General features: G+C 40.1%; 2 protein-coding genes across 6 annotated transcripts; both read left to right on the top strand.

The window, feature by feature from the left end:
- Nucleotides 1–185: 185 nt before the first annotated feature.
- LOC144522319 (FYVE, RhoGEF and PH domain-containing protein 6-like) lies at nt 186–16,632 on the top strand. 2 transcript variants are annotated; one of them, XM_078257308.1, is made up of 21 exons: nt 186–682; nt 1,627–3,592; nt 5,231–5,351; nt 5,675–5,742; nt 6,189–6,219; nt 9,074–9,225; nt 9,809–9,965; nt 10,106–10,193; nt 10,756–10,806; nt 10,919–10,977; nt 11,065–11,136; nt 12,998–13,066; nt 13,364–13,447; nt 13,557–13,636; nt 13,756–13,858; nt 13,988–14,134; nt 14,780–14,885; nt 15,056–15,150; nt 15,232–15,360; nt 15,472–15,611; nt 15,701–16,632. In XM_078257308.1, exons 1-21 carry the CDS (start codon nt 670–672, stop codon nt 15,735–15,737), a joined length of 3,768 nt encoding a protein of 1,255 aa, XP_078113434.1. In that variant the 5' UTR covers nt 186–669; the 3' UTR covers nt 15,738–16,632. The 2 variants fall into 2 exon arrangements, with proteins under 2 accessions (XP_078113434.1, XP_078113433.1); XM_078257307.1 differs by having other exon boundaries at nt 187–682; nt 5,228–5,351.
- Nucleotides 16,633–16,933: 301 nt separating this feature from the next.
- Nucleotides 16,934–24,950, top strand: nr2c1 (nuclear receptor subfamily 2, group C, member 1). Of its 4 annotated transcripts, none has more exons than XM_078257303.1 (14): nt 16,934–17,067; nt 18,781–18,915; nt 19,161–19,394; nt 19,549–19,627; nt 19,725–19,904; nt 19,994–20,144; nt 20,722–20,818; nt 22,065–22,249; nt 22,620–22,773; nt 22,951–23,072; nt 23,182–23,324; nt 23,540–23,677; nt 23,830–23,935; nt 24,119–24,950. In XM_078257303.1, exons 2-14 carry the CDS (start codon nt 18,844–18,846, stop codon nt 24,288–24,290), a joined length of 1,833 nt encoding a protein of 610 aa, XP_078113429.1. In that variant the 5' UTR covers nt 16,934–17,067; nt 18,781–18,843; the 3' UTR covers nt 24,291–24,950. The 4 variants fall into 4 exon arrangements, with proteins under 4 accessions (XP_078113429.1, XP_078113430.1, XP_078113431.1 ...); XM_078257304.1 differs by lacking the exon at nt 16,934–17,067 and adding an exon at nt 17,152–17,252; XM_078257305.1 differs by lacking the exon at nt 16,934–17,067 and adding an exon at nt 17,158–17,268.
- Nucleotides 24,951–25,936: the final 986 nt, after the last annotated feature.

Genomic DNA, 25,936 nt, shown 5'->3' with positions numbered 1-25,936 from the left:
TTCCTGTAAGAATGAATGATTTATCGACCTGGTGACAAAGTTACAGCATGACGAAAGCACCACCCATGAATCATTTTTGAGTTTTACTTCCTCAACTATCAGATATAGTTTACAAAGCATCAGCTGGCTTCCACTCATATTTCTAGTCTCTTAGTCACACTAGTGGCGTTAATATTAGCAATGATGATGATGTATGTGGAAAGATATGTGTGGGTGGAAATTCCTGTATAATAATGAGAAAGTCTTAATGCAAAAGACATGTTGATCGGATGGATAGTAGATTGTAGTTTACAACACAATAATCTTCTCTTAGACACTTTTGACTCAGTTAATGTTACACTTATACTTTAGTTCCCAACTTTTTGTGTTGATTGATCAGGCATTCTGTGGCCCCTGAGGACCCCCCCCTAGTAGATTATTTATGGAAACAAAAAGGAAGCTCTGTGGTGTAGTCGCTGCCTGTTGCTACCAGCAGTCAGTGCGGCTCCCTGTCCGGTGAGAATGAGCTGTGTGTAGCAGGAGGATCACATGTGTTACTCGAACAAAAGCGGGGAAACTGGATTTTGGACAGATAACTCGGAGTCGACGGCTTGAGATGTTTTCGGACTCAAAATATTTTTTATTTCCGCTGCACTGATTAAAAAGAATTGACAAAACAGAAGCGAAGCGATGATTAACTCAGGTAAGTGACTGCAAACTCGATGATCGTTCTGGTCAAAGATTTGTGAGTGACTGCACTACCAAATATATTACAAATCACATTAATTTCTTAGGGGCAATACCGATAGCTGAAACTAATCTGCAGCCCCTGTCCATGGTTATGCTTTTAAATGTATAGGCTAAGTTAAACGGCGACACAAACAAGTGTATTAACAAATTCAAGATAAAACACCAAGAGACCTAAAACAGACTTTGTGCATGGCTATGTGTCTATGTATTGTACAGGTAAGTGACTGGCAAACATGGGATTTTTTAGAAACGTATTAGTAGTAGGCCTATAGGACCTATCCCACTCATTTACTGGTCTGTCAGTCAGTGGTTGATTGTGGCCAGAATCTCCAAATAAAAATTCACAAGTGTTTTTTTTGGTTAGGTGTGTTTAGTGTCAAACCTGTGGCTTGCTGAATGAGGAAATATGTGCTGAGGGGAGAAAAAAAACATCCCTCTCTGTCAGCAGTTCATTTTTTAGTAGTTTGTTTTGTCCACCACAAAATATTTTGAATTGAGCCAGATGTAACAGTTTGCATTACTCCTTTTCAGTCCCTGTACCCCCTCCTCCATTTCTCTCCCACGCTTCATCTCCCATCAGCTCATCCTCCTCCTCTGCCTGTTGATATGCATCATTAGCCGGATTACTGTGCTGTTGTGTGGAGTGGCAAACATGAGGTTAGGATCAGGGCTACAGAGCCAAAGAGTTAAACGGTGAACTCTCTTTAGGGCAACAACTGAAAATGCATCAAATATAGCATCTGGATATCCAGAATTTGCTATTTTATTGAGTCAGATTAGATCCATAATTGTTTTTGAGGTGTTTCAGATTTGAAGCGGTTTTCTAGCGGCTCTGATTCAGATGGGAAAACTTTACACAAAATCTCAAGTGCATTTCTTTTGTTTTTCTCTCCTCAGCCATGCAAAAGCCACCTGTGGCCCCAAAACCAAAGCTGACCCAGCTCGAGAGGCCAGGGCTGTCTCCCTCAACCCCCAGAAGAGACAGCCTCTCGCTCCCGTCTCCTGGCAAACCGAGGAGGGTTAAGCCAGTACTGGCCCCCAAACCCTGCCTCTCCAAACTCGGCACTACTGTGGAATCCAAGCCACACGCTTCAAAGAGCCAGCTCCAAACATCTGTAACAGAAACCCCGCAGATCGAAGGTCCTCTTAACTCTCAAAATGGAATACAGCAAGAGAACAAAAAGCCAGACTGGGATTATATTATTCCTATTTGTCTGTGTAGCCAGGAAAACTGCATGTGCATCAGGAACACATCAGCAAACAGAAAGCTTCTCCCTACGTCTCGAGGTAGTGTGGATAACAGTGGAGAGAAAACAGACAATGCTAAGTGCAAAGTGATGAACACTTCCACTAATACCAACCTCACAAAGCATAAACCTCTTCAAGAAACATTCACTTTAGACAGAATTCTCAACACAGACATCAATACCTCCAGTCCTGAGGTGACTGTTAGGCCATCCCTTTCTCACAGAACATGGAGCGATGAGGCAAATGGTAACGTAATACCTCAGAGTGCACCTGGGCGAGGACCAGAGGAAGATGCTCTTGGCTCAAAGCAAATATCTTGTGTTCCCCAGCCCAAACCAGTCCCAGCAGCCTCAAGGAAGCCCATCCCTGTCCCTGTACCACAGAAACCCAGGACGGTGGTGCTGGCCCGTCAGGAAAAGGTGGAGGAGGCGAGTGAAGAGATTGTAGGCCAGGATGGGAGGGAAATGAAAGTCAAAGAGGTGAAGGTGTCATCAGAGGGGAAAGGAAGTTCATCACTGTCTGTCAGTGTACCTGTTGGAAACAAGATGCCAATATTTCTGTCAGCGAGAAAAGCCTACGCTCAGCCCGCCCCTCCGCTCGGGAAAAAGCCTTTACTGTCTGCACCTGCTCCTCAGATGCTCCCAAAGGATGTGGAGGAGGAAGACCTGGGTTGGGACAGCAGCATCCAGGAGATGGAGGTATCGGTTGACAAGGAGGATGAAGAGGTGGAGAAGGAAGGAACTCATGATCAGGAGGCAGTCTACAGTGACTTCACACATAGTCCTCCTTCTAGCAGTTTACTCAATCAACCGGCGCTAAGCGAACCTCCTGCCCCCACTGTGGCAGCAGAGGAAAGGGTGGTCAAGGTAGTTCCGAAGAAGCCCCAGAGACACAGCAACCCGATGGCATGGATGCAGAGGAAGGAATCCTCTGAGGAGAAAGAAGAGTGGACTTTAGGAGATGATGAGAAAAGGCAGGCCCTTCCTATACAAGATTGTGTTTTAAAGGGGAGAGTGATGAGAAAGGTGTCTTTGCCTCCAAAAGAGAAAACGAGTAAACAACTCTCAACACCTGGACTCACCAAGCCTTCTTGGTCCAGCAAACAGAGAGCCAAGTCATTCTCTGCTGCTGACCTCTATCGCTCCGAGGGACAGAAGAGGAACTCTTTCCGGAAACTTCTGGACTTGAAGCTCTCTGTGAAGACGCTTCCCAAGTTGATACTAAAAGGAGCCCAGAGCTCGGAGTGCACTGTCAACGATAATGAACAAAGTGTGGACAGGGACCAAGATGGATGTCAGGGCTTCCACAAGGATCTTCAGGCTCAACGTAAATTCTCCTGCCCGCTGATTGGAGTAGAGCAAAGCGTGGACGGAGACGAGTTTTCTCCTGGAACAGACCAAGTTGTTTACTATGAGAACATTCCTTACTATGAAGAGATACCAGACTACATTAATGTGCATGTAGGAAGTGCATTGACATCCCCTTGTGCCTCCATCTCCCAGCCTACAGCCTGGCAGTATAATGATGAGGACATTTATGAGGAGCAGGAGCCATATATGTCCTTTGAGAAGAACACTGGACCCCAACAGTGTCAGACGCCAACAGATTATGAGAGGTAGATTATGATGGCTTTCATTTCTGTCTCTTTGTCTTTGTCTCCGTACCTCACATCTGATCTCATCGATCATTATATTAGGTGATTTCCATTGTTTTCTGAAAGGAGTGCAGGAAAACACCGTAGGCTTCTTTAAAACATTCATCTGTAAAAGTTAACTACAGAGGGTGACTGTGTATCATTAGCACGTCACATTGTGTCTTCAGTTGCAGATTCCTGTCTGGGGAGTTGGACAAGTATAGTGGCACGCATGCTCAGCTATTCAGGTGTTGATGGATTGAAGTTTGACCTCAATTTAGATTGCTTTACTTAATGCTATAAGCTATTATCAGAGGCAACACTAACACTACACACATTTTGGCCTAGAAGGCATGAGTGTGTGTATTTAGTTCAAAAGCAGTTTTTTGTGTTGTTTTTTTAATTTATGGCTAAGCGGGCACATCTCCAGTGTTATCTAGTCACAAGTACAGTTTTGGTTTTATTTGTTCATGCTGACAATGGAGGTAATTAATCCCATGTGTGATGCTCAAAACAATGTTCCTCTGCATTATCCACAGAGCCCACTGTCAAGTTTTAATTGAAAGTCCTTTATTTAAGAAACGGTCACTATAAAACAGTGCTATTTGTTAATAAAGACACTTCTGTCTTTCAAAACCAGAAATGTGCAGATATACAGTAGCTCTCGGGAAGGTATATAAATATGTTTTAACATTGGCTAGAACAGCCGGCTTGATGCTTTAGTAGCATGATTTTATTCCCAGTAGTAATCTTTCTAATTATCCTTTTATGCAAATAATTTATATGTTTCCTTTTATAAATAACAGTACTGCTCAGTTGGAAAAAATAGGATTAAAGTTTGTATAACTGTACACCCTGCCTTTCACTTAGCTCAGCCTCAGCTTAGTGTGTCGCCCGTCTTTAGCTTAAACTGTGCAACAATCACTTGTTAAAAGACGTTCAGCTGCTCACAAACAGACCAGTCACAGCTAAATGCAACAGCTATTGTAAACATGCCACAAACTCTGGCTTATTGGGTTTGCTGCTTGGCCTTGGCCTATTTCTTTTCTGCAGTGTTGGTCAGGGAGGGGCCAGTGTATGTGCCCCCTCAGGGAATTGTGGTATTTTAGATATGTAGTTTGTCTTTGGTGCAGTCCCCTTTTAGCTGTTTACATGTAGTCATTTTAGTGTGTGTGTGTGTGTGTGTGTGTGTGTGTGTGTGTGTGTGTGTGTGTGTGTGTGTGTGTGAGATGATTAGTGATTTTCAATTCTTATGTTTCTGTTTTTCCAGTTTTGACAAGTCCCTTTCCTGTGTGTTCTTTGTTAAATGACTCCCACTTGATCAGAGCAGAAAATGTTCGAATACTGCTGAACTTTTTTTTTTTTTTTAGATTATGAGCTGACAGTTGTTTTTTTTTTTTTCAAACCTCATCCCTTTCCCCCTCTTCTATAAATAACATCTTCCCTTTCTTGTACTTTTTATACTAATCGTGTCGCATGTGAATGATGCATTCAGTGTTTTTTAATAAATGCCTGCGGCTGCTTCTGTGTGTTCAAAACACCTGCACAGTGGTGCGTTCATGCTCTGGCATTTACCTCTATTCTCGACTGACCCTAACATCCTGCCCCTGTTGACAGAAGCTCTGTTGATGAGGAGATGACGCCCCTGGATGATGACATCTTTGCCAACACATCAGAGGACGAGGACGATAGCAGCTCCATCTCAAGTAAAGGAGACCATGAGCAGCCAGAGGAGAGTACGGTGAGAAGCAGGCACTGTTTTTTATTTATATATATAGAAATACTTCCTTGAATCATCAGACATGGTTTGTCCTTTGCAAGGTGTCAGCGATATTAATTATTTTGGTCGTGGGGGAAAGAACCTTTCTTCCTTTTAGCACTATGTAAACTCTCTTCATTGACCTCATTTATATCAGGTACAGGCTTTAGCGCAAATTCTACCTGAATATATTATGACACACAGTGTGTATCTGCTGTCAGTAGTTTTGCCATGAACTGCACAGGGATTTATAAAGCCCATAGTGCATTGTAATTCTAAGTCTGTGTTTTTGCACATTTTCTTAGACGCAGAGTGGACAGAAGAAGAGCAAGATTCACCACATCGCCACAGAAATCATGAGCTCTGAGAGTGTGTAAGAGTCTTCATTTGTTTTTCTTTTATGTGTAGGTTCACTCAAATTATGAACTAACATTCACTTACAGCGAGGGGTGTTTAGCCAGTGAGATAGTTGTGGTTTTACTTGCCCAGGTTTTGAGGTTTCTGCCTCTTCCACCCCAGTACATTTGAGGTGAAAGGAATGTCGTCTGTGGTGCTCACAACATTGGAAAATGACATTTAAAAATTATTCAGCAGCATCTCATTTTGAAGACGGTGTTGCCATTACTCTAGTTACAAAACATATGGGTGGAGACGTATATCTCAAAACTTTGGCAAATAAACGAAAATGATCAGCATGGCTGGATACCACTAAGTGAGATTTTCAGTTTTTGTACTTTTGGGGAAGCAACTCTTTACTTTCTTTATAGCTATACTCATCCATTATAATATCTTTAACTTTCCCCCTTCTTGTTTTTCTAGATTTGTTGATGTCCTGAAGCTGCTTCATGTCGTAAGTACCCTGAATCATCACCTTTTAGTATTACTTTCTTCACACAAAAACAAGCCAGAGCAGAGGCTAGTAGTTATACTAACATTATACATCAAAAGACATTTTAAACCTCCTAAAATCATAGTGAGAGATACTTATGTTTAAATATTTTCACACCCAGCCAACTGTAATAGTATTATTAAGTGTACAGAAATTGCCCACATGGGAAATGGTGTTCATTAAAAAACAACAACTAAAAAACATAACTATTACTATAAACAATGATATTAGATCTTTCTTTTTTTTTTTTTTTTTAAACGACCACCCTTATCTAAACATATTAAGCGAGCCACATAACATGCTGTTGAGAAAGTCTTTATATGTTTTATCTAGTGCTAGTCTACTGTGTGAGCAAACATTCTCCATATGTGTTTGATTATGCTAGCCACTGGGGCACACCCCATGCAGAATCAGACTGTGTGTGTGGAACTAACTCTCCTTGGACTCGACCGTACAGCTCACATTCCTCACGGTTTTCACCAGCTTTTTCAGTGCTAGTGTGATGTGACAGTAACACTACACTTCTGGACTTCAATGGATCCATGTTTGTCTCCCTGTGTTGTTTTGATAAATTGAATCTGTAACGGAATCGAAGCCATCAAAATGATATGACGATCTGCTTTCTGTGCTGTACTCAGATCAGTATAACTCTCTCTACTCAACTTCTAACCATTGCTCTCTTGTAATCTCACAATGGAAACCATCTACTGCTGCAGCCACTAAGTTGCTTTGCATATAATATAAAATGTGCAGTATATAAATGAATAAAGAAGCACAATCCCACATATAAGTTATGAACTTGTTCGCTCACTCAGACACAAAAATGACTTATGAAATGTTTATGAAAATATGATTTAGTCTCTTATGTAATTCAATCACAACTACAAACAACAACCACAATGGAAGTTTGTATTGGCATGAAGGACAATTACAACTTTAAACATTGTACTTATAAGAGCTGTAACTCAAATGCAGACAAGCCTAAAGAGGAGCAGGTACAAGTTGTATTCTGTGCAACCGACAAGGATTACATGTCTAATTGATAGAGGGCCGACATCCATGCTTACCTTCATGCAACCTAGTATGACCCACCTTTGTACCTGTGTTTGCAGTGTTGGTTTACCTCAAAGTTAAAGTCCTTTACTTAAAAGTTAAAGTCCTTTATGGTATTTCTTTGCCTTTTTTATTTTCACAAAAAAAGATGAGTATGGTGTTTGGAGAGACAAAGGTCTCGAAACAAGATTGTAATAGGACTGAGTCATAAACAGACTCCTCATTGCAGAGCATAGACAGGAAGTGCTTGGGTCTCTGTAGGCTGTAGAGGAATGGATTCCAGTAATCAGGATCAGTCATACCAGGTTCAAAAGAATGTAGAGGTGACTTACTGTAGTGTTTGTTCATTCTCCATCTCTACCAGGCACCCAGCCAGCTTTTCACAAACGGATTGATGATAACACCACACGCTATTTGTTGTGTGTTTTTATCTGAGTTATAAGTTCAGCCATATTTTCCGCGATGCTCTGTGTTCTGTTGCTGTCAGGTGAAAAGCTATTGTCTCCAAAATGTCAGCTTTTCAGCAACAGATGACAAGAAAAGCTTTTGATTCATAGCTTGATGAAAATATGTTGTTTTTTCTATCCGATTAGGACTTCATAAACTAAGTTTAAAGAATAATTTAAATCCACATAGATTTTGTGCCCTTTTTATTTGAAGGGAAAACATGAAAAGCCCTGCTCTTGTCCACTTCACTCTTTTCAAAAAATATTCACTTACTGCTGATTCAGTCACATCTGCATTATATTTACTTATCTTGTAAATCATCTAATTTCCTGCCAAATCCTTTTCCACATGATGCACCACCTTCACCGTCAGATCGCACATGTTAACCACAGGAGCTCTCTAATGGGTGCTCAGTCTGTAAGCAGTTTTATTTGCCATGTGTCCTCATAAACCACCAAAAACCTCCACATCATCAGAAAAAGAAGCAGAAACAGCACCCTCAGGGTCTCTTGCACTTCTTTTTTTCAGTCCTGATTCATGGTTATTCATATGGATTCAATATTATTAAATGGTGAAATCAATGAGTTTTGAGATAATTTTGAACTTTGAAAACAGGACCTTTAGGTGAAATTGTTTTGTCAACTGCTACTTCCAAGGTCAAGCCTGAACTCTGAAATTGAACATTCAACATGAGGTGCTTTCCGACCGGATAGTACTTGTACTTTTTAGAGGAAAAGTACACTTCTAAGCAGTTCTAAGAACTACTCTGCCCCAAAATCTTTTTTTCCGTTTGCATTCCCACTGGCCAAGTGGCCATAGGGACTGGTATGAGGGGTAAGGGAGTGACACAAGCACGGCAACGGTCTTTATAGCATCGTCACTAGACCTTAGCGCCACATACAACAACAACAACAACAACAACAACAAATTATGTTAATACTTGTGCACTTTTCCTATATTAAATGCACGTCCGTTCTCATAGTAATTCACGTAATGTTTTGCTCAACACAGACGGGGCTTTATTATACTCGGAACAGACTGTGTGTGTGTGTGTGTGTGTGTGTGTGTGTGATGGGTCAGTACTATTTCTCTTTCTTTATCTTTTATACTGAAGGTTTCCAGAGCTTATATAATTTGTAGTGTTGTTTTGGTGGCCATGTTACATGATTTGCAGAGCAGACAATTTTATAACCTCTATTTGTTTTTAGTTCTTCTTTAGGACTTCATTGATTTTACTTCTGAGTTTCCTCTATGTGCCTGAGTTCCTGTATTTTTACCATCTGACTCTTTATCTGTCTGACTATCTGACCTGCAGGACTTCCGTAATGCGGTGCACACCGCGTCCCGTCAGAGTGGGAAGCCTGTGATTGAGGAGCGTCTTCTCAACCAGATTCTGTACTACCTCCCACAGCTCTACGAACTCAACCAAGACCTGCTCAGAGAGCTGAAACAGAGAGTGGCCAAATGGTAAAAAAAAAAAAAATAGAAAGAAGTAGATTTACATTTGTGTGTGTTGATCAAGGTTACTGGCTCAAAGAGCAATATTTGCCCCTACACTATATGGCCATAGGTGTTTGGAAACCCCATTCCCATATTTGTGTACCTTTAGTCTGGGGTGGTTTTCCATAGTTTGGGCTAGATGCCTTAGTTCCATTAAAGAAAAATCTTAATGTTATGTGCTATGTACTGTGTATATATATGTACAAGGTTCAAAATTAACTTTATTGTCCACCAGCCAAATGGCTAGTGAATGTTATTTTATTAATTTTACCAACCACTCAATAGATTAATATAGTTTTTTGGGCTGGTAAGTGAAGCAAATCTACCAGCCACTTGCATATTTTGCCAGCATTTGGCTAGTAGATGGTGGTCATTTTGAACCCTGTTTACATATAATAAGTATAATATAAACCTTAATTCTGAAACAGTTCAAAATAAAATGTGGAATTATGTGGAAATATATAATTATCCTAGGTTATACAGCTTAGTTACACACACATTCTCAAGAAGGTGTCGCAGTTCATCTTATTCTACTTCATTCTATGTACAGGGATGAGAATTCCCAGCTAGCAGACATTTTCCTGAAGAAAGGGCCCTATCTCAAGATGTACTCCACATACATCCGCGAGTTTGACAAGAATGTGGCTCTACTGGAAGAGCAGAGTAAGAAGAACCCAGCATTCTCCGCAGTGGTACGGGAATTTGAGGTAATGAGGCTTGCTTGACCTGTTTTCTGTGTCTGAGGGGATGTGTCTGTTGGGTCACTAAGGTTTCATTGTTTATGACTGTGTCAAGGATGTTTGTGTGAGTTTGCTCCTGTAAATTGTGTCATTTTTTTTTGTCCAAGGCCAGTCCATGTTGTGCCAACTTGGCTCTGAAGCATTACCTACTGAAGCCTGTTCAGAGGATTCCTCAGTATCGGATGTTGCTCACAGGTACATCTGCAAAGGAGTCATTTTCACAGCATAAGATTAATCACGATCATGTTTAATTAAAATTGTTGACACATTATCTGATTGTCAAAGTCTAGCTTTATTTAATTCCAAAATCACTTGTAGGTATGGGCTCCTAAACATTGCATGTTGGGCCAACCTGTGCGATGTCTCATTATTGGCATCATGCTGCCCTCTGGTGTCCAGAAAAATAAAAATAGTTTGGAATTTCTGTCTCCCTCCTTCACTCTTTATATAATAAGATTTTTGAAGTGAAGCCCAAATCAGATTTAATGACATAACATAAGCTTTAACATGAGTGAGCTTAGTGTTTCACGAGTCTAATGGATCAGGGTTGATCCCTCAGGACCAAAATGTGAAGAATGTTCCTTATGTCACTCTTGTGTAATTGTATTAAATAAGCACTTGCAGACCTTTTTATCCAGGATTTTAATTTCAGATTACATTCCAGGAATTTACTGCATAACACTGAGCACTTAACCCGGTGTACAAAGTAGTTTTCACTGTTGACCCTGACTCTTAAATGTTTCTAATTGTATTTCAGACTATCTTAAAAACCTGTCTGAAGACTCAGATGATTACAAGGACACACAAGGTAAACCAAGACCCTTTATATATCTGTATGCTGTAAACTCACCTGATGGTGTCAGTGGAATGGAAACTGTCATGTATATGATGTACATCTTTTCACATTTCTATCCACTCAGCTGCTCTTGCAATAGTGAAAGAGGTGGCCAATCATGCCAACGACATCATGAAACAAGGGGTGAGAACCAGCTAGAAATTAGGCATATTTTATTAATGCGTGATAAAATGCTCCACGTGTTTGCTAATGTCCTTATTTTTCTCTCAGGATAACTTTCAGAAGCTGATCCAGGTGCAGTGCAGTCTGAATGGCCACCACGAAATAGTTCAGCCTGGGCGGGTAAGGCCTTTTAAATACTTTTCCATAAATATTAACACATTTTTCAGATGAAGTAACAAGTTAATAAAGTTGAGAATCTCCAGAACAGCTACTACTCAGGTAGATTTTGATTGTATCTCATGATCTTCCTCAGCAGATTGAGTTTATCCAGTTGTCATGAAATAGTACATGTTTAAGTTTTCATTTTTCTTCTACTTAAAGTACCTGTACTTCTAGTCTATAGGGGCTTTCCGACCGGAGGGATTTTTGCAGTTCTTAGAACTAAATGTTCCTAGAATACTTTTTTCGTTGTGTTCCGACAGGAAAAATTTGGGGATTTTTAAGTTCCTCTGGCCTCAGTAGTGTACTTTTTTTAGCTCCTACTTCAGAGCAGGGTCTTTTACCTTTTCCTAGGTGTACTTGATTGGTCGAACTTATAAGTCACGCCCCCTGCCAACTCGGAAACTTGCAGACAGAGCAACAACAGGACATTTTTAACAATTTTCACCATCTTATTCATCATTAACTTCACTTCTGACAACGTTTTAGGCGAGAAATTAACAGTTTAGATTTCGAATATAGGCAGTCTTGCGAAAATTGATGCCGAATTGACAATTAGCTTCAAAGTTTTCGGAGTTCAGTAGCTCCATGAAGTGAGGCGACAGCCAGCAGGCGCCTGCCCCGGCCTCTAGCTCGTTGCTCGGCCAGTCATGCTCAGACACCTCGCGGTAAGCTGGAGGTCTCTCAGACCGCTCTCGTAAATAAGAGGCTTTTTTATTTCGCCATGACGGTTCGTTTGTTTAAATATCACAACACATGTCCATAAGATTAACGGGAACCTGTGGTTAACTGTCTTTTCGGAGTTAAACTCTACAAGCGTATCCTGCGGCTCGCCGGCCGACACACACACACACACACACACACACACACACACACACACACACGTCCACAGCGCAGCAGGCAGACGCTGGGTCTGTTCCGAGTATAATAAAGCCCCGTCTGTGTTGAGCAAAACATTACGTGAATTACTATGAGAATGGACGTGCATTTAATATAGGAAAAGTGCACAAGTATTAACATCATTTGTTGTTGTATGTGGCGCTAAGGTCTAGTGACGATGCTATAAAGACCGTTGCCGTGCTTGTGTCACTCCCTTACCCCTCATACCAGTCCCTATGGCCACTTGGCCAGTGGGAATGCAAACGGAAAAAAAGATTTTGGGGCAGAGTAGTTCTTAGAACTGCTTAGAAGTGTACTTTTCCTCTAAAAAGTACAAGTACTATCCGGTCGGAAAGCACCTCATGTTGAATGTTCAATTTCAGAGTTCAGGCTTGACCTTGGAAGTAGCAGTTGACAAAACAATTTCACCTAAAGGTCCTGTTTTCAAAGTTCAAAATGATCTCAAAACTCATTGATTTCACCATTTAATAATATTAATTTATATATGATTGACATTCAGTGTGTTGAACGTTAAACAATACTATATTATTGGCTATTGTATTTTTTAAGCCATACAATTTAAAGATTCTAGTCATTGTGATTAAATACAATAATGCAATAATTACTATAGTTAACTGGAAATCACATAAACAGAACTGCTACTCTATTTTTATCATGAAAATGTTTTTGTTAACCTTTGGATTTTGTAATATAGTACTTCATTTTAAGACAAATGTCACAAAAATAGCCATCATGGTCATTCAATTAAACACAAACATGACTTAATGTGCTCGATGGTGCCTTCAAGGCACCTAACCCTAACCTTAACCCTAACCTAACCATAACCAGTGCCTAATCCTAGTGCCTTCCAGGCAGCACTGCCTTTGGGGGCAAAAAACACCGATAAACACTTAATGTCGTCTAATGCCATTTTGTGCTCCAGATCTTCCTGAAAGAGGGCATCCTGAAGAAGCTGTCCAGGAAGGTCATGCAGCCCAGAATGTTCTTCCTGGTACCGTAAAACACCTATCTCTTCCTTTTCTTATTTCATTATTATACAACATAATCATGGTAATGTGCAAGGACTGTGTAATCTGCCTAGGCCAATCTACAGCGCACTCTCCTACCTTCAGTTAGTCCAAAATGTGTTCTGTTAAGCTTTGATTGGGATCCGATGCACGTCCCACGCAGATTGTTTTTACCAGTATTTTTTTAATCTTACTCTGAGCTCCTCTGTGTTTTAGAAAAGAGACATAATGGATAGAAATGGCAAAAGGGAAATGATGTCTCTTTGTCATTTCTCCTTTAGTTTAACGACACATTGTTGTACACCACTCCTGTCCAGTCAGGCCAGTACAAGTTCAACAACATGTTGTCTCTGGCTGGGATGAAGGTGAGAACTTCACTCCGTATTTCTTTGCACTCTTCATCTTTTCACATATATTATTATCGCAGGATATTTTATATGCTGCCAACACTGCTCACAATGAAAATAATTACAGGTTAGCAAACCAAGCCAAGAGGCCTATCAGAATGAGCTGAACATTGAGAGCGTGGAGCGCTCCTTCATTCTCTCCGCGAGGTAATGATGAATAAATAAAAGATATTTCTTGGTAATTCAGGAACATGCGTTGTTTCCTTGCAGTGCATAGGTCTGTGAATAGTGTGTAGGTGTGTAGTCACTGTGTTTTCTCTCTGCAGTTCAGCTACAGAGCGAGATGAATGGCTTGAGGCCATTTCCACAGCGATCAGTGACTACACCAGGAAGAAGATCAGTTTTATATCTGGCAAGCCTCCAGAAGAGGTAAGAAAACTATTTCATGTGAACCTCATACATTTCCTGTTTGCAGTGTATACTCTATTATAGTGATGAATACAAAGTGTATGTGTTTAAGCGGTGAGAGTTAACTCCTGTGTTTTGTTATATACTCAGGTAGAGCTACAGGATTGTGGTGATGGTGCTCCTTTGGGATCCAAAGCCCCTATATGGATCCCTGACCCACGGACCACCATGTGTATGATCTGTACCTGTGAGTTCACCCTAACATGGAGGAGACATCACTGCCGTGCGTGTGGGAAGGTATGGTGACAAAAAGTAGAAAAGTCTCTCTCTTCACAAACAAATGTAGTTTCCGAAATGTTGTTCTTCATCAAATAATCTTATAAAACTTTACATTAAAACAGAGTAGTTGATTAAATACTATTACATGATTAAAGATAAGATATGATACTCCTTTACTGATCCCCATCGGGATATAGAAAGTAACAGAAATAAATAATAAGAGGCACATGAAATAAAATAAGAATAGAACAAAAATAGATACTATGCAGTATTTACAGACAAAATGACATAAAGTCAGTGGTGCTGATGAAGTGACAATAGTGTGATTAATAGCAGCAGAGTCAACAGGTCTATGTAAACAGTGTACACCAGGCTTATATATGTTATAATTAAGTAATGGTACTTAGTGTTTGTCTGTATTAATATAATTAAATATAATGTAGAGTCAATGTAACATATTACCTTAATATAGTATAATATGGTACATTATGATATAGTTAAGGATATGAGACAGTATAAAATGTAATATAGTATATATAACATAATATATAGTATAGTACAACAATATAACATAGTGTATAAGTAAAAATAGGGCCGCAAAGCAGATTGAAAATAAATTGGCGTTGTAAAGTAACATATTTTTATGCTTTATCATCCCATCAGGTGGTGTGTCAGTCTTGTTCCTCCAATAAATACTGTCTTGAATACCTAAAGAACCAGTTAGCACGAGTGTGTGACCAGTGTTTCCCTGTTCTTCAGCAGCAGAAAAGTAAGTCTGTCTTCCTTCTATATGATCCAAACACTCTGTCATCCTCACATTGTAATGTTGTTGTAGGCTAAAACGTCAGTGTGGGCTAGACACGGGTAATCCACAACAAACATATTGTATGTATTTTCTATGTATTAAACAACCGCATGTTTCACATTTGTTTTCATCAGGTGAACGAGCCCTATCAGCAGCTATATCCCCTGGAACCAGAGCTACCTTTGCTTTCCCCAGGAAGCAAAAGAAGATACCTGCGGCCCTCAAAGAGGTGAGTGATACTTTGTCATCATCAAGATGCACTGTGTGATAATGCTCTGATATCTCATCAGATGGGTTTCGCTTGTTTCAGGTGTCGGCAAGCACAGACAACTCCTCCATGAGTGGGTATCTGCAGAGGTCAAAGGGCAACAAGAAGCAGGGGAAGAGGCTGTGGTTTGTCATCAAAGACAAGGTCCTGTACACGTATGCTGCAAGTGAGGTAAGATCTCCTACTTGTATCAGTGAAAGCCCAGTGATGTGTTACAATGAAACCAAAGGGAATTGATTTCATGTCCATCTAACATCAGTCTTTTATTGTGTCTTCATGCAGGATGTTGCAGCCTTAGAGAGTCAGCCCCTGTTAGGGTTTATGTTAAAAGTTGATTCATCACTGAAGTTACAGTTTACGCTTTACCACAAAAACACACTTTACTACATTTTTAAAGCTGACGACCTCCAAACAGCACAGAGGTACAGTATAAAGACTGGTGCCACTTATTGTTGCATATGGTGACTATTATGGTGGTAATCATAATACTAATACTTTCTTTTTTTAACAGATGGATCAACTCATTCAAAGAAGCCACAGTACTTTAATATCGGCTGACCGTGTGTGTAGCTGTTCAACGTACTGTTTTACCTCAGTGCTCTCTGAATTCTGCTAAAAGCATCTGGGGACACCATAATAGTTGCACTGAAATAAAATCCAAATACATTATTTTATTGATTTTATCAAACATACTGTAGTTAGCATTTACATTGTTTTAAGAGTAGAAATGAGCCATGTTAGTATTGTATGTTAACATGAATCTTTTCCACCAGGATTTATGCAGTTTGGCTGCAATTTAAGAATCGTATGCCACAATCATCTTTTTTTTTAACACTTTGATTTTGTTACATTTGAATTGCATTTTTTAGTAACCTGCTTGGATCTCCATAGCACAGATTTGTTAATAAAAGCCCATTGTCAATAGATTTGTAATGCATACTGTCATAACATTTTGATCCACATTTACAAAGTATTTTTAGAGGTCAGAACAAATCATATAGATGTTTCTTGTTGTTGGGGAATAATTACTTTTTTTTAACATCCATACAGCTGGCTGTATACCACACAATGTGCACTTTTCACACTTGTATAAGAAACTTACACCTTAAATTAAAAAGCCTTTCTGTAACTCTGAATCTAACCTAGACTCACTAATGGTGTATCAGGGGAATCTTCACTGTTTGGACAAAACTGTACCATAATGTACATTGCACTTAAGTAACTCTGTAAGGCTGTACGTAGATCATAGCCTTACACACACATCTTCTGTATATATATAGAGGATTGTAAATGAAATGCAATCAAATTATTCTGTCACTGTAATACATTTTACTTTCAACTGTAGAGGGAACAAACTGTTGGGGTGCACATTAAAATTGTGGAAAAGCAATACTTATTGTACTGTAACTGAATAGCTTTTGATTAAATCATATTTTCGTTGGACTTTGAATTCATATTACTTCCAATGATGTAACCTACAAACGTAACTGATTCTGAGTAAGTTTTAATTACTTTCAAGTAAAATAGTGTTAGGGTACCAGTCCTTGAGTATAACATTGTGTGTTTATGCAGAATTGTTAATAAAAATCACTAAATTCTACACTGTGTGATAGACATGACATTACTCCCCTTACATTTTCACAGATTGACACCATGGATGTATGGTACACGTACACACCATAGACTGTATATTAACAGTCTATGGAACACGCACAGGTTTGGAGATGCGTGACACGGCTACCTAACTGCGCATGTGCGTAAATCGTTTATTGATGAAAAAAGGTCACGAACTCTGACCCTCCTACCAACTGAAACAAACAGTTAAAATATAAATGTATTGAAGACTATACATTATCTGATCCAACAACTCCTTGCTAGGTAAGTTATATTTACTAATGTTGACGCATGAGAGATTCAGGAACGAAACACAACGAGACCAGTAACAGGAAGGGAGGGAGTGTTCAGTAGGTCTAACGTTACAGCACGGAAGCAACCATTACCGGCTAGCCTAGCTCGTTAGCACAGTCGTTCGGAGCTCAGCGCTTATAAACTAAAGTTGGCAAGTATGCACTCATGTTGGTATGTGTATGGAATTACATAGCTAGTTCTCTAACTAAAGTTGCATATCTACGTGTTGCTATTCTGCAGCAGTAATATTGTTTACGGACATGCTAGTTAGCCAACATGCTTAGCCGCGTCAGCTAACCGTGTTATCGATGTTAGCTAGCTGCTGTGCTAGCGTTGCTAACTTTCCTTCAGAAACTAAGCAGCCACATAATTAATTCAAGTTTGAATGTGACACCGGAACGTCATGTTGTTAAACCACCAGCTGTCTTGTTAAATTGCCGATTGAAGTGGAAGTCCAGTGCAAGAATTAAAGCGCATTTTTGCCCAGTTGTCAGAACCGAGGTCCTGCCGCTGACTCTGCTGTGATTCGGCATCATGGGCCTTGAACCCTAGCATGCTTTAACCCTTCAATGTTGACCTTTCACCCACAGGAAAAGAAATACCTTTATCTTCCGTATCGATTTTAAATGGCTGGCTGTCAAGGGCTTGTTTGTGTTACTACTGCAGCTTTACCGCTTAATCGTTGTCACTTTACAGTGATATTAATACGTATTTTATAACAAGGCCACCGAACAATAGTACAGTTACGAGCTAGCGCCGGCTAGATTGGTTAGCATAGGCCACAAACTAACATTAGTTAGTGGCACGCAGTATATCAAGTTGTGTATTTTACATGTTGGTCCATTACAGATAATGTCAAGCTAATTCTGACTTAGTTTGAAGTTTTGGCCAGAAATATTTTCTAGCTAAAGGTAGAGGTGACGTTAAACTAGTAATGTTTAAACAGGAGGGATACGCGTAGCATTAGCTCTAACGTTAGTTGTGTGTTTGTAAGTCTTAATAACAGCTCTGAGCTATGATACAGTGTAACCAATTGAAAATAATAATAATTGAGTCTGAGCTCCGGCTGCCTCGACACACATCAGTATAAGTTATAAAACATGCTTTTTACACATGTAGTACAAGTTTTATAATTTTAATGGGGTCTTAATTACACACAGAACTCAAACATATATTAAAAGATAAGGCAGGTAACATTATACATTTTTCTTATTGTCAACACATTTCCATGAAAGACCAAAGCTAACGTTAGCCTGGTAGAGCTTATTCTTCCATATCATAGACCTCCACTGTTGCTTAGAACCATTACAAAACAATAAATGAGCCCTGCTGACATGTTCCTGCATTACCTTAAACATGGGCGCTGTAGTTCATTTTGCGTCAATCCCATACACTGTCCTGCTTCTGTGAATAGTAGAACACCTAATGTGTACAAATCTGCTAAACAATAGTCCCCCAGCAAAAGCAACTATTTACTCCTGCTGAATGTTTGCTAAAAACTACAGTGCCTAGCTGTTTTAGAAATGTATTTAGCCTTTAAAAAAAATGGGAACATTAATTTATTTATTTGATGGCAGTAAGGACATTGCTGAATAAAGTCACCGTGGTCCTGGAAGGTATTCCCTTACCTGACCCAAAGTTGCTGTAATAAGACATAAAGTAAAACGTATGCTCTCTCTACAGGTGTGCATGCCTCATGGGGCACTGATGTGAAGAGCAGTGGAAGAAGGTGCGTGCATTATCAGAATGGATGGACAGACACAAAGGATTCAACTTGTGTCAGCAGACAGCAACATGGCATTAGGACACAGAATCCAGGTGATGTGACAGCCTGTCCACCACAAGAGAATGCTCTTCTTTTTTAAATTGTGTGTGAATAAACAATTTGCACATCATTTTGGCCAAATAAGATCCAAGAATAGCTGACGGTTAAACATAGCACTGTCTCGTATTTGCACAATTTCTCCCTAGTCCTCCAATGCCAAGCACTGTTTTTGTATTTTTAGAATTTCTGCATACACAGTCAGCACTCACTCATGTTTTTGCTTTGTTATTTCTAATAGATTGTAACTGATCAGCAGACTGGCCAGAAGATCCAGATTGTTACAGCACTTGAGCCATCTTCCCCTGGAAAGCAGCAGTTTATCCTAGCAAATGCTGACTATTCCTCTGGTGGGAAGGTGATCCTGGCCAAGCAGGAAGGCTCACCCAACAAGGTCATCCTCACCACTCCAGACGGCTCTGGGGTTAACCAGCTGTTGTTTGCCTCCCCTGATTTGGCTGGGCAGCAGATTCAGGTATTGCCAAAGGATCTTAGTTGCTTCTTTCAGCCATGTTATAAACAAGTTACTGGAAGGTCTTATGACTGAAGCGGTAACATGTTTAGTCAGTCAAAACGTATTGCAATGTTTGCTATATTAAATTATTCCATTGTCTCGGGTTGTTTGTCAGTTTGTGACTGAAGGGTCAGACCAGTCCATTGGGAAGCCAGTTGTGGAGTACTGCGTTGTCTGTGGGGACAAGGCCTCAGGTAGGAATTACATTTAATTTGCTTTAACATTATTTTTCAGTAACACACATGAGCAGGCATACACCAACCTGACCCTGTTTACTCCTTCCTCTCTCAGGGCGTCATTACGGAGCTGTTAGCTGTGAGGGCTGTAAGGGCTTCTTCAAACGCAGTATTAGAAAGAACCTAGTGTACACATGCAGGGGCTCCGGGGAGTGTGCCATCAACAAGCTCCACCGAAACCGCTGCCAGTACTGTCGACTACAGCGCTGTATAGCTCTGGGCATGAAACAGGATTGTAAGGCGTGTAATATTCTATATATACAGTTGTGGATATGTCATTCAGGACTCCCATAGATAGGATCTGATGTCTTGTTTTGTCCTTAGCTGTGCAGTGTGAGAGGAAGCCTGTTGAAGTGACCACCAGAGAGAAATCCGTCAACTGTGCAGCATCCACTGAGAAAATCTACATCCGCAAAAACCTGTGTAGCCCTCTGGCTGCCACACCCACTTTTGTGTCCGACAAGGAAACTGCTAGGTATAGCCACTTTAGACATTTACCAGTTTAGTGGATAGACAGTCTAATACAACACAGTAAATAGCCCTGATGTAAACAATATCTTTGTATAATGTTGTTAAATACTCAATAATATTTGTTCAATTCTATGGTGTTTGATTGGACTGCATCATATTAAAAGTTGTTTCTTATGTTTTGGCCTCCCCATTTACATACATGATGGACAAAGGAAACTAGAAACACCTTTCAATATAATGTAGTCCAATACAACACCATCACTAACTGCAGCCTCAAAAATTACCCTAGAGTTGACTTAGCATCTCTGACGCATTGTCTTTATCTGACCAGTAAAAGATTGAAAAAGATGGGATTTGTCATATTGGATTGGGTAGAATTAAATTATATTGTGCACATGTAACTAATAAAATGATAAGAGTAGAGCTGTCCTCGACTAAAGACATTCTTAGTCGACTAACACTCGATGATTAGTCTGTTGTATTCACCAGAGATGTGCTCAGATGTTTCTTAAATAAGTCATTCATATTGCATGGTTCCATATTACATAATGCAATGTGAAATGTTAAATCTCTAACTTCAGGTCTACAAGTTTGCTTGAGTCAAGCATGTTGCTCAACATCCAACAGCCCTTCCCCAAGCTGGAAAACACCATTTTGATTCCAGCATCCCCTGACAAGGTAACACTTATGCGCTCAAATGACCGTACATTTAACTGAAATCTGAAACTGTAGTCATTCCAACCTAGCCTACCTAAATATTAAAGCCCCCGAGAATATTGGGGTTTTAGATAAATATAGATTGATGACTTACAGTGGGGAAAATAAGTATTCAACATGTCAACATTGTATTGTGTCATATTTTTGTTGAAAGGCTTGTTTGAAGTTTGCTACACGACATTTGGAGAAGCCTGTAGCTTACTGGGAGAATGTAGTCAGACGAGACAAAAGTCAGACCTTTCGGCAAAAGTAAGATGCGCTATGTTTGGAGGAAAAAATGGCAATGCATATGACCCTAAAAATACCATTCCTACAGTGAAGTTTGGATGTGAAAGCATCATGGTATGGGACTGTTTCTCTTCTCATGGTACCAGCAGAATCCAAATGATCAAAGGGAACATGAACGGAGCCATGCACTGGGAAATCTTGAGAAGAATTGGTTACCATTCCACCAGGACGATGAGGATCAGATTTGGGAGGACCTCTCAGCCAGACAGTGATCCAAACATACTGCAAATGAGACAGTCAGTTGGTTCCAGAGGAAGAAAATAAAGGTGTTGGAATGGCCCAGTCAATCACCACACTTAAATGTAATAGAACATTTGTGAAAGGAACTGAAGATCAAGATTCACCAGCGAGCCCCCAAAATCTTCAAGATGTAAAGACTCTGTGTGAAGAATGGGCCAAAACCCAATTTAAACTGTGAGACATTAGTTTCTTCGTACAGGAAGCGTCTTCAAGTTGGCAACGCGAACAAAGGCTTCTCCACCAAGTATTGAATACATTTCAGTTGGCATGTTCAATACTTTTTTCCTGTTTCAGTCCACTTTATTGCACAAACCTTTTTTTATGGATTGGAATGTTTTGATTTCTTTATCTGTGTAGTTTTATTGAGTGAATGCCAATGTCTGGTCTTGTGAATAACTGCATTGGAAATATGTTTAGTGAATTTTTGTGTGTTTTGTACGTGTTGGAATACTTATTTTCCCCACTGTCTAATCAAGAAAGGAATAATGGAGTGTTCATTAAAGGTGCGCGTGTGTAAACATCTGTGTGACGTGGACCAGTTCTGTTTTTGTTACTCTTTCTTGAAGCAGTTCAGTGATGAGCACACCGGTTTTGTTAACTGGAGACAGAGCAGTGCAAACAAATCAAACTTTAGTGTTTATAAAAACATGGTTGATAATGACTGCTACCCGTTCGGCAGGACGATCCATCCCAAGGTGACCTCGGCACGCTGGCAAATGTTGTGACGTCCCTCGCCCACCTCAACAAGGCCAGGGAGGCAAGTGACTGCTGCAATGATCTGATGGGAGATGAAACGCTTAGCAACGGGGACAGCTCGATGACAGACATCCAAGGAGATGAGCAAACTGCAAGTGATATCACTCGGTGAGGGAGATGTCATGAAGAATCAAGAGGCTTTGAGACTAACCAGTAGTTGTTTCTGAATAAGTTGATACATATACTAGAGATCGACAGGAGCACTAGAAAGAAACCCAGGGTCTATTATTTTCTGTTTGTCACAAAACTTTAATAGAATTTCCTGCAGGGCCATGTGGTTTCTGACTCCGCTCTTAAGGACTTAATTAGATTCACCCATAGTCGATCAAAAATTAACCCTATGTCGAGGGTGCACTACAGTGCTGCTTTGAGTTGTATTCTATATTTTCTGTTTCTGTGTAAGCTACAATATATGTCTAACTCACAACGTGGATCTTGTAACGTTAACGTTCTGTGTTCATATTTTGCGTATCATTAGAGCTTTTGACACCCTGGCCAAAGTCCTGCACCCTGGTGATGGCTCAGCAGGAGAGTCCTTGGAGGCCACGATGCAGCTGATGTCAGGGGACCAGTCGGGTCCTGTGGTGGAGTTGGAGGGGCCGATACTCTCTGACAGCCATATCCCTTTCAAGGTAAAAGCACAGCCATTGACCTCTACCTTCAAGATGAAATCCAACTGTGACCAAAACCCTTGCTCTGTTTTACTGAGTTTTTTTAACACATTTATTTTAACACATTTTTCTGAATTTGTCTGATTTCTTAACACTGCAGTCATGTTTCCCTCTTTACTCTACGACGTGTTCCTACAGCTTATGATGCCTTTGCCTGTGCCAGAGTACCTCAATGTCAACTACATCTGTGAGTCAGCTTCCCGACTACTTTTTCTCTCCATGCACTGGGCACGCTCCATCCCTGCCTTTCAAACCCTTGGGTAAGCCTTTGCCACAGATTTGTCATTATTTCATAACACCATATATATAAATAATATGGCCATACAGTTCTCTGTAGTCAAATGAAATTAATCTTATTTGTTTTTACAGTGGTCAAGAAAATGACATTAACTTAATGAAAGCCTGCTGGAACGAGCTGTTTGCCCTGGGTCTGGCACAGTGCTCAAACGTCATGAATGTTGGTACCATCCTAAGTGCCATTATCAACCATCTGCAGACCAGCTTACAGGAAGGTAGGAGGGCTCTGCCGTTGACTGCCTGTGAGGTTTAACACTTGAATACAATTTCAGAAGCTCAAACTAATGTTTTTCACTGTGATGCTAAGAGGAAAACAATTTACCTGTCATGCTTATTTTTGTGGCACTATTTGTCTTGAGTTTGCAAAAAAAAAAAAAAACTACTGACGCTCTTCCCCTTACATCCTTGACTCTTTATTTATCTCCTACAGATAAGCTGTCCCCAGATCGAGTAAAACTAGTAATGGAGCACATCTGGAGGATGCAGGAGTTCTGTAACGGCATGACCAAGCTGTCCCCAGACTCTTATGAATATGCCTACCTCAAAGCCATCGTTCTCTTTAGTCCTGGTGCGTTGAAAACTGGCCAGTTTGCAAAATGAAAATTACATTTTTAACTTCTTGTCCTTTTGTCAGGGCAGAATCCTTAGAGTGTGTTGTACATAGGGCCAAATTCACATGGACTCTTGTCTGACTGTGTGCATGTGTGGTTTTTGTGCTAGATCACCCAGGCATAGATAATACTCCACAGATAGAGCGGTTTCAGGAGAAGGCCTACATGGAGCTGCAGGACTACGTAACCAGCACCTACCCAGAAGACTCCTATCGGTCAGTAGGCTTTACCTCTGTACTACATAATGCCAGTTCATTGACAGAAAGGTGATGATGTACTAATACTGAATTACTCTAAATTTAGCAAGACAGATTTGTGAATTGTGATGATATCATAGATGTACTTGCTACCATACACATGTTTGGATTTGATGTCTCATTTCCCCCTCATGCGCTCAGGTTATCCAAGCTGTTGCTGCGTCTTCCTGCCCTCCGGCTGATAAGTGCAGCTGTCACTGAGGAGCTGTTTTTCGCTGGGCTCATTGGCAATGTGCAGATCGACAGCATCATCCCTTACATCCTCAAAATGGAGTCCACCGATTATAATAGCCAGGCGGTCTCTGGGGTCTGACACACTGCCATTTGTAATTGCAACATTGGACTGTGAAAACTGGACAGCCAGCCAATCGGAGTGCTCAGCAGACCGATCACTAAGTGGTCACAACATACTGTATTTATGACACAGCATTACCTTGCTCCTACTCCTCAGTAGAGCACAACTCACAAAGAGGACAAAATAAATCAACTCCAGTGGCAAGTGAGCCTGCCAATATCTCCCATTCAGGAACGAACCCTTGAAACCTGCATGGTAGATTGCGCTTTTTATTGTACAAAGTATTTTATGCTTCATCGCCTCCAGGCCTTTCTTTTTTCTGCAGATGTTGTTTCTATTTTGAAGGTATCATGATGGTTTGTTTTTCACTGCTTTCCTACATGGTCATGCTTTTTAATTTTCTAATAATTATCAGGAAAAAAAAAACTTGTAATAATGTGAATTGATTTGTGAGACGTTATCGCAAAAGGTTATAACCTTTATTTCTTATTTGTTTGCTAATCCAAAGGATCGGGCACCATCATGAAGTTATTGTGTATATAGATTTGTATATAGAATGCACCAAGAAGGCTAAATTGGGCAGCACTTGGTAATTCGTGAATTACATCTTTTGGACAAATTAATGTGGATGGAAAATGGTCAAGTCCTTTGAAAATAAAAACACCTTTCAATCCCGTTTCTATATTTACACAATTGATATTTCATTTTGATTAAATATCTGTAAATAATTTGGAGCTGATTACTTAATATTCTCACCAGATTCTTCGCTGCATATGTACTGTTTGCAAGAAAGTGCAACTTCTCAGGCTCTGCTTTTTAACACAATTTGGTTTTGCCAGTATTTTGGATAGAAGCTGTGGACTACCAAATAGCCAAAAATATTATGTGTTGGACCCATGCTCAGTCATGTTATGATCAATTGTTTTTGCCTTTTAATTAAAAAGGCGGTAGTGTTTTTCCATGCATGTCATTGCTGCAAAAAACCTTTAAATACAAGTAATCAGTTTGTTAAGCATTCAGACAGAGCAATCAATGGAGTATTCAAACTATTAAAAGCGATAAACATTCTTTAGTTGACAATTATACCAAGCTAATCAACATTTAATCTTTATCGATCAAAGTTCCCCTTAAGAGAGAGTAGTGAATCTCTAATGTTAGTAGACTGGATTTTAAGTAGCCTGGTACCAATAAAACTGGCCCCATAGACAAACATTTGATTTTGGGGCGAGTCTTGTAAACATGTTGTCTTTTTCCTCAAATGAATTAATCCACAATTTGACTGTGTCTCCCATGTGTTTATCCGCCCACTTTGTAGAAACATGTTTACTTAGTTATCTGGACAACTTTGTAGAATAAAACCTGCAATAGCTCGTTGTTCCAGACTTGATGAGTATCTTAGTTTAAATAAATATGTCAAGACCACTCAGTAACCATGCTTCTTGGAACTTGCCCGTTTCTAAAAACAGCACATTGTTTACAAGTCCCTTCTGAATTATTAATTCAAAATCTGTATCCTACCCCAGTGACTTATTGTTCTGTTGCGTGTCAAGTGACATGAAGGTAGAAGATGTTGCAGGCTGCTGTGCAAAGGACTAGACTTTCGGTGTGTGTTATTAGCCAATACATTTTCCATTAGTGCTCTGCGGATATGGGGTGGACAGAGG

Source organism: Sander vitreus, chromosome 8 (genome assembly GCF_031162955.1).
Source record: "Sander vitreus isolate 19-12246 chromosome 8, sanVit1, whole genome shotgun sequence".
In the NCBI taxonomy this organism is placed as follows: domain Eukaryota; kingdom Metazoa; phylum Chordata; class Actinopteri; order Perciformes; family Percidae; genus Sander; species Sander vitreus.
Note: the sequence above shows the minus strand (reverse complement) of the source record. Positions and strands in the feature narration are given on the sequence as shown.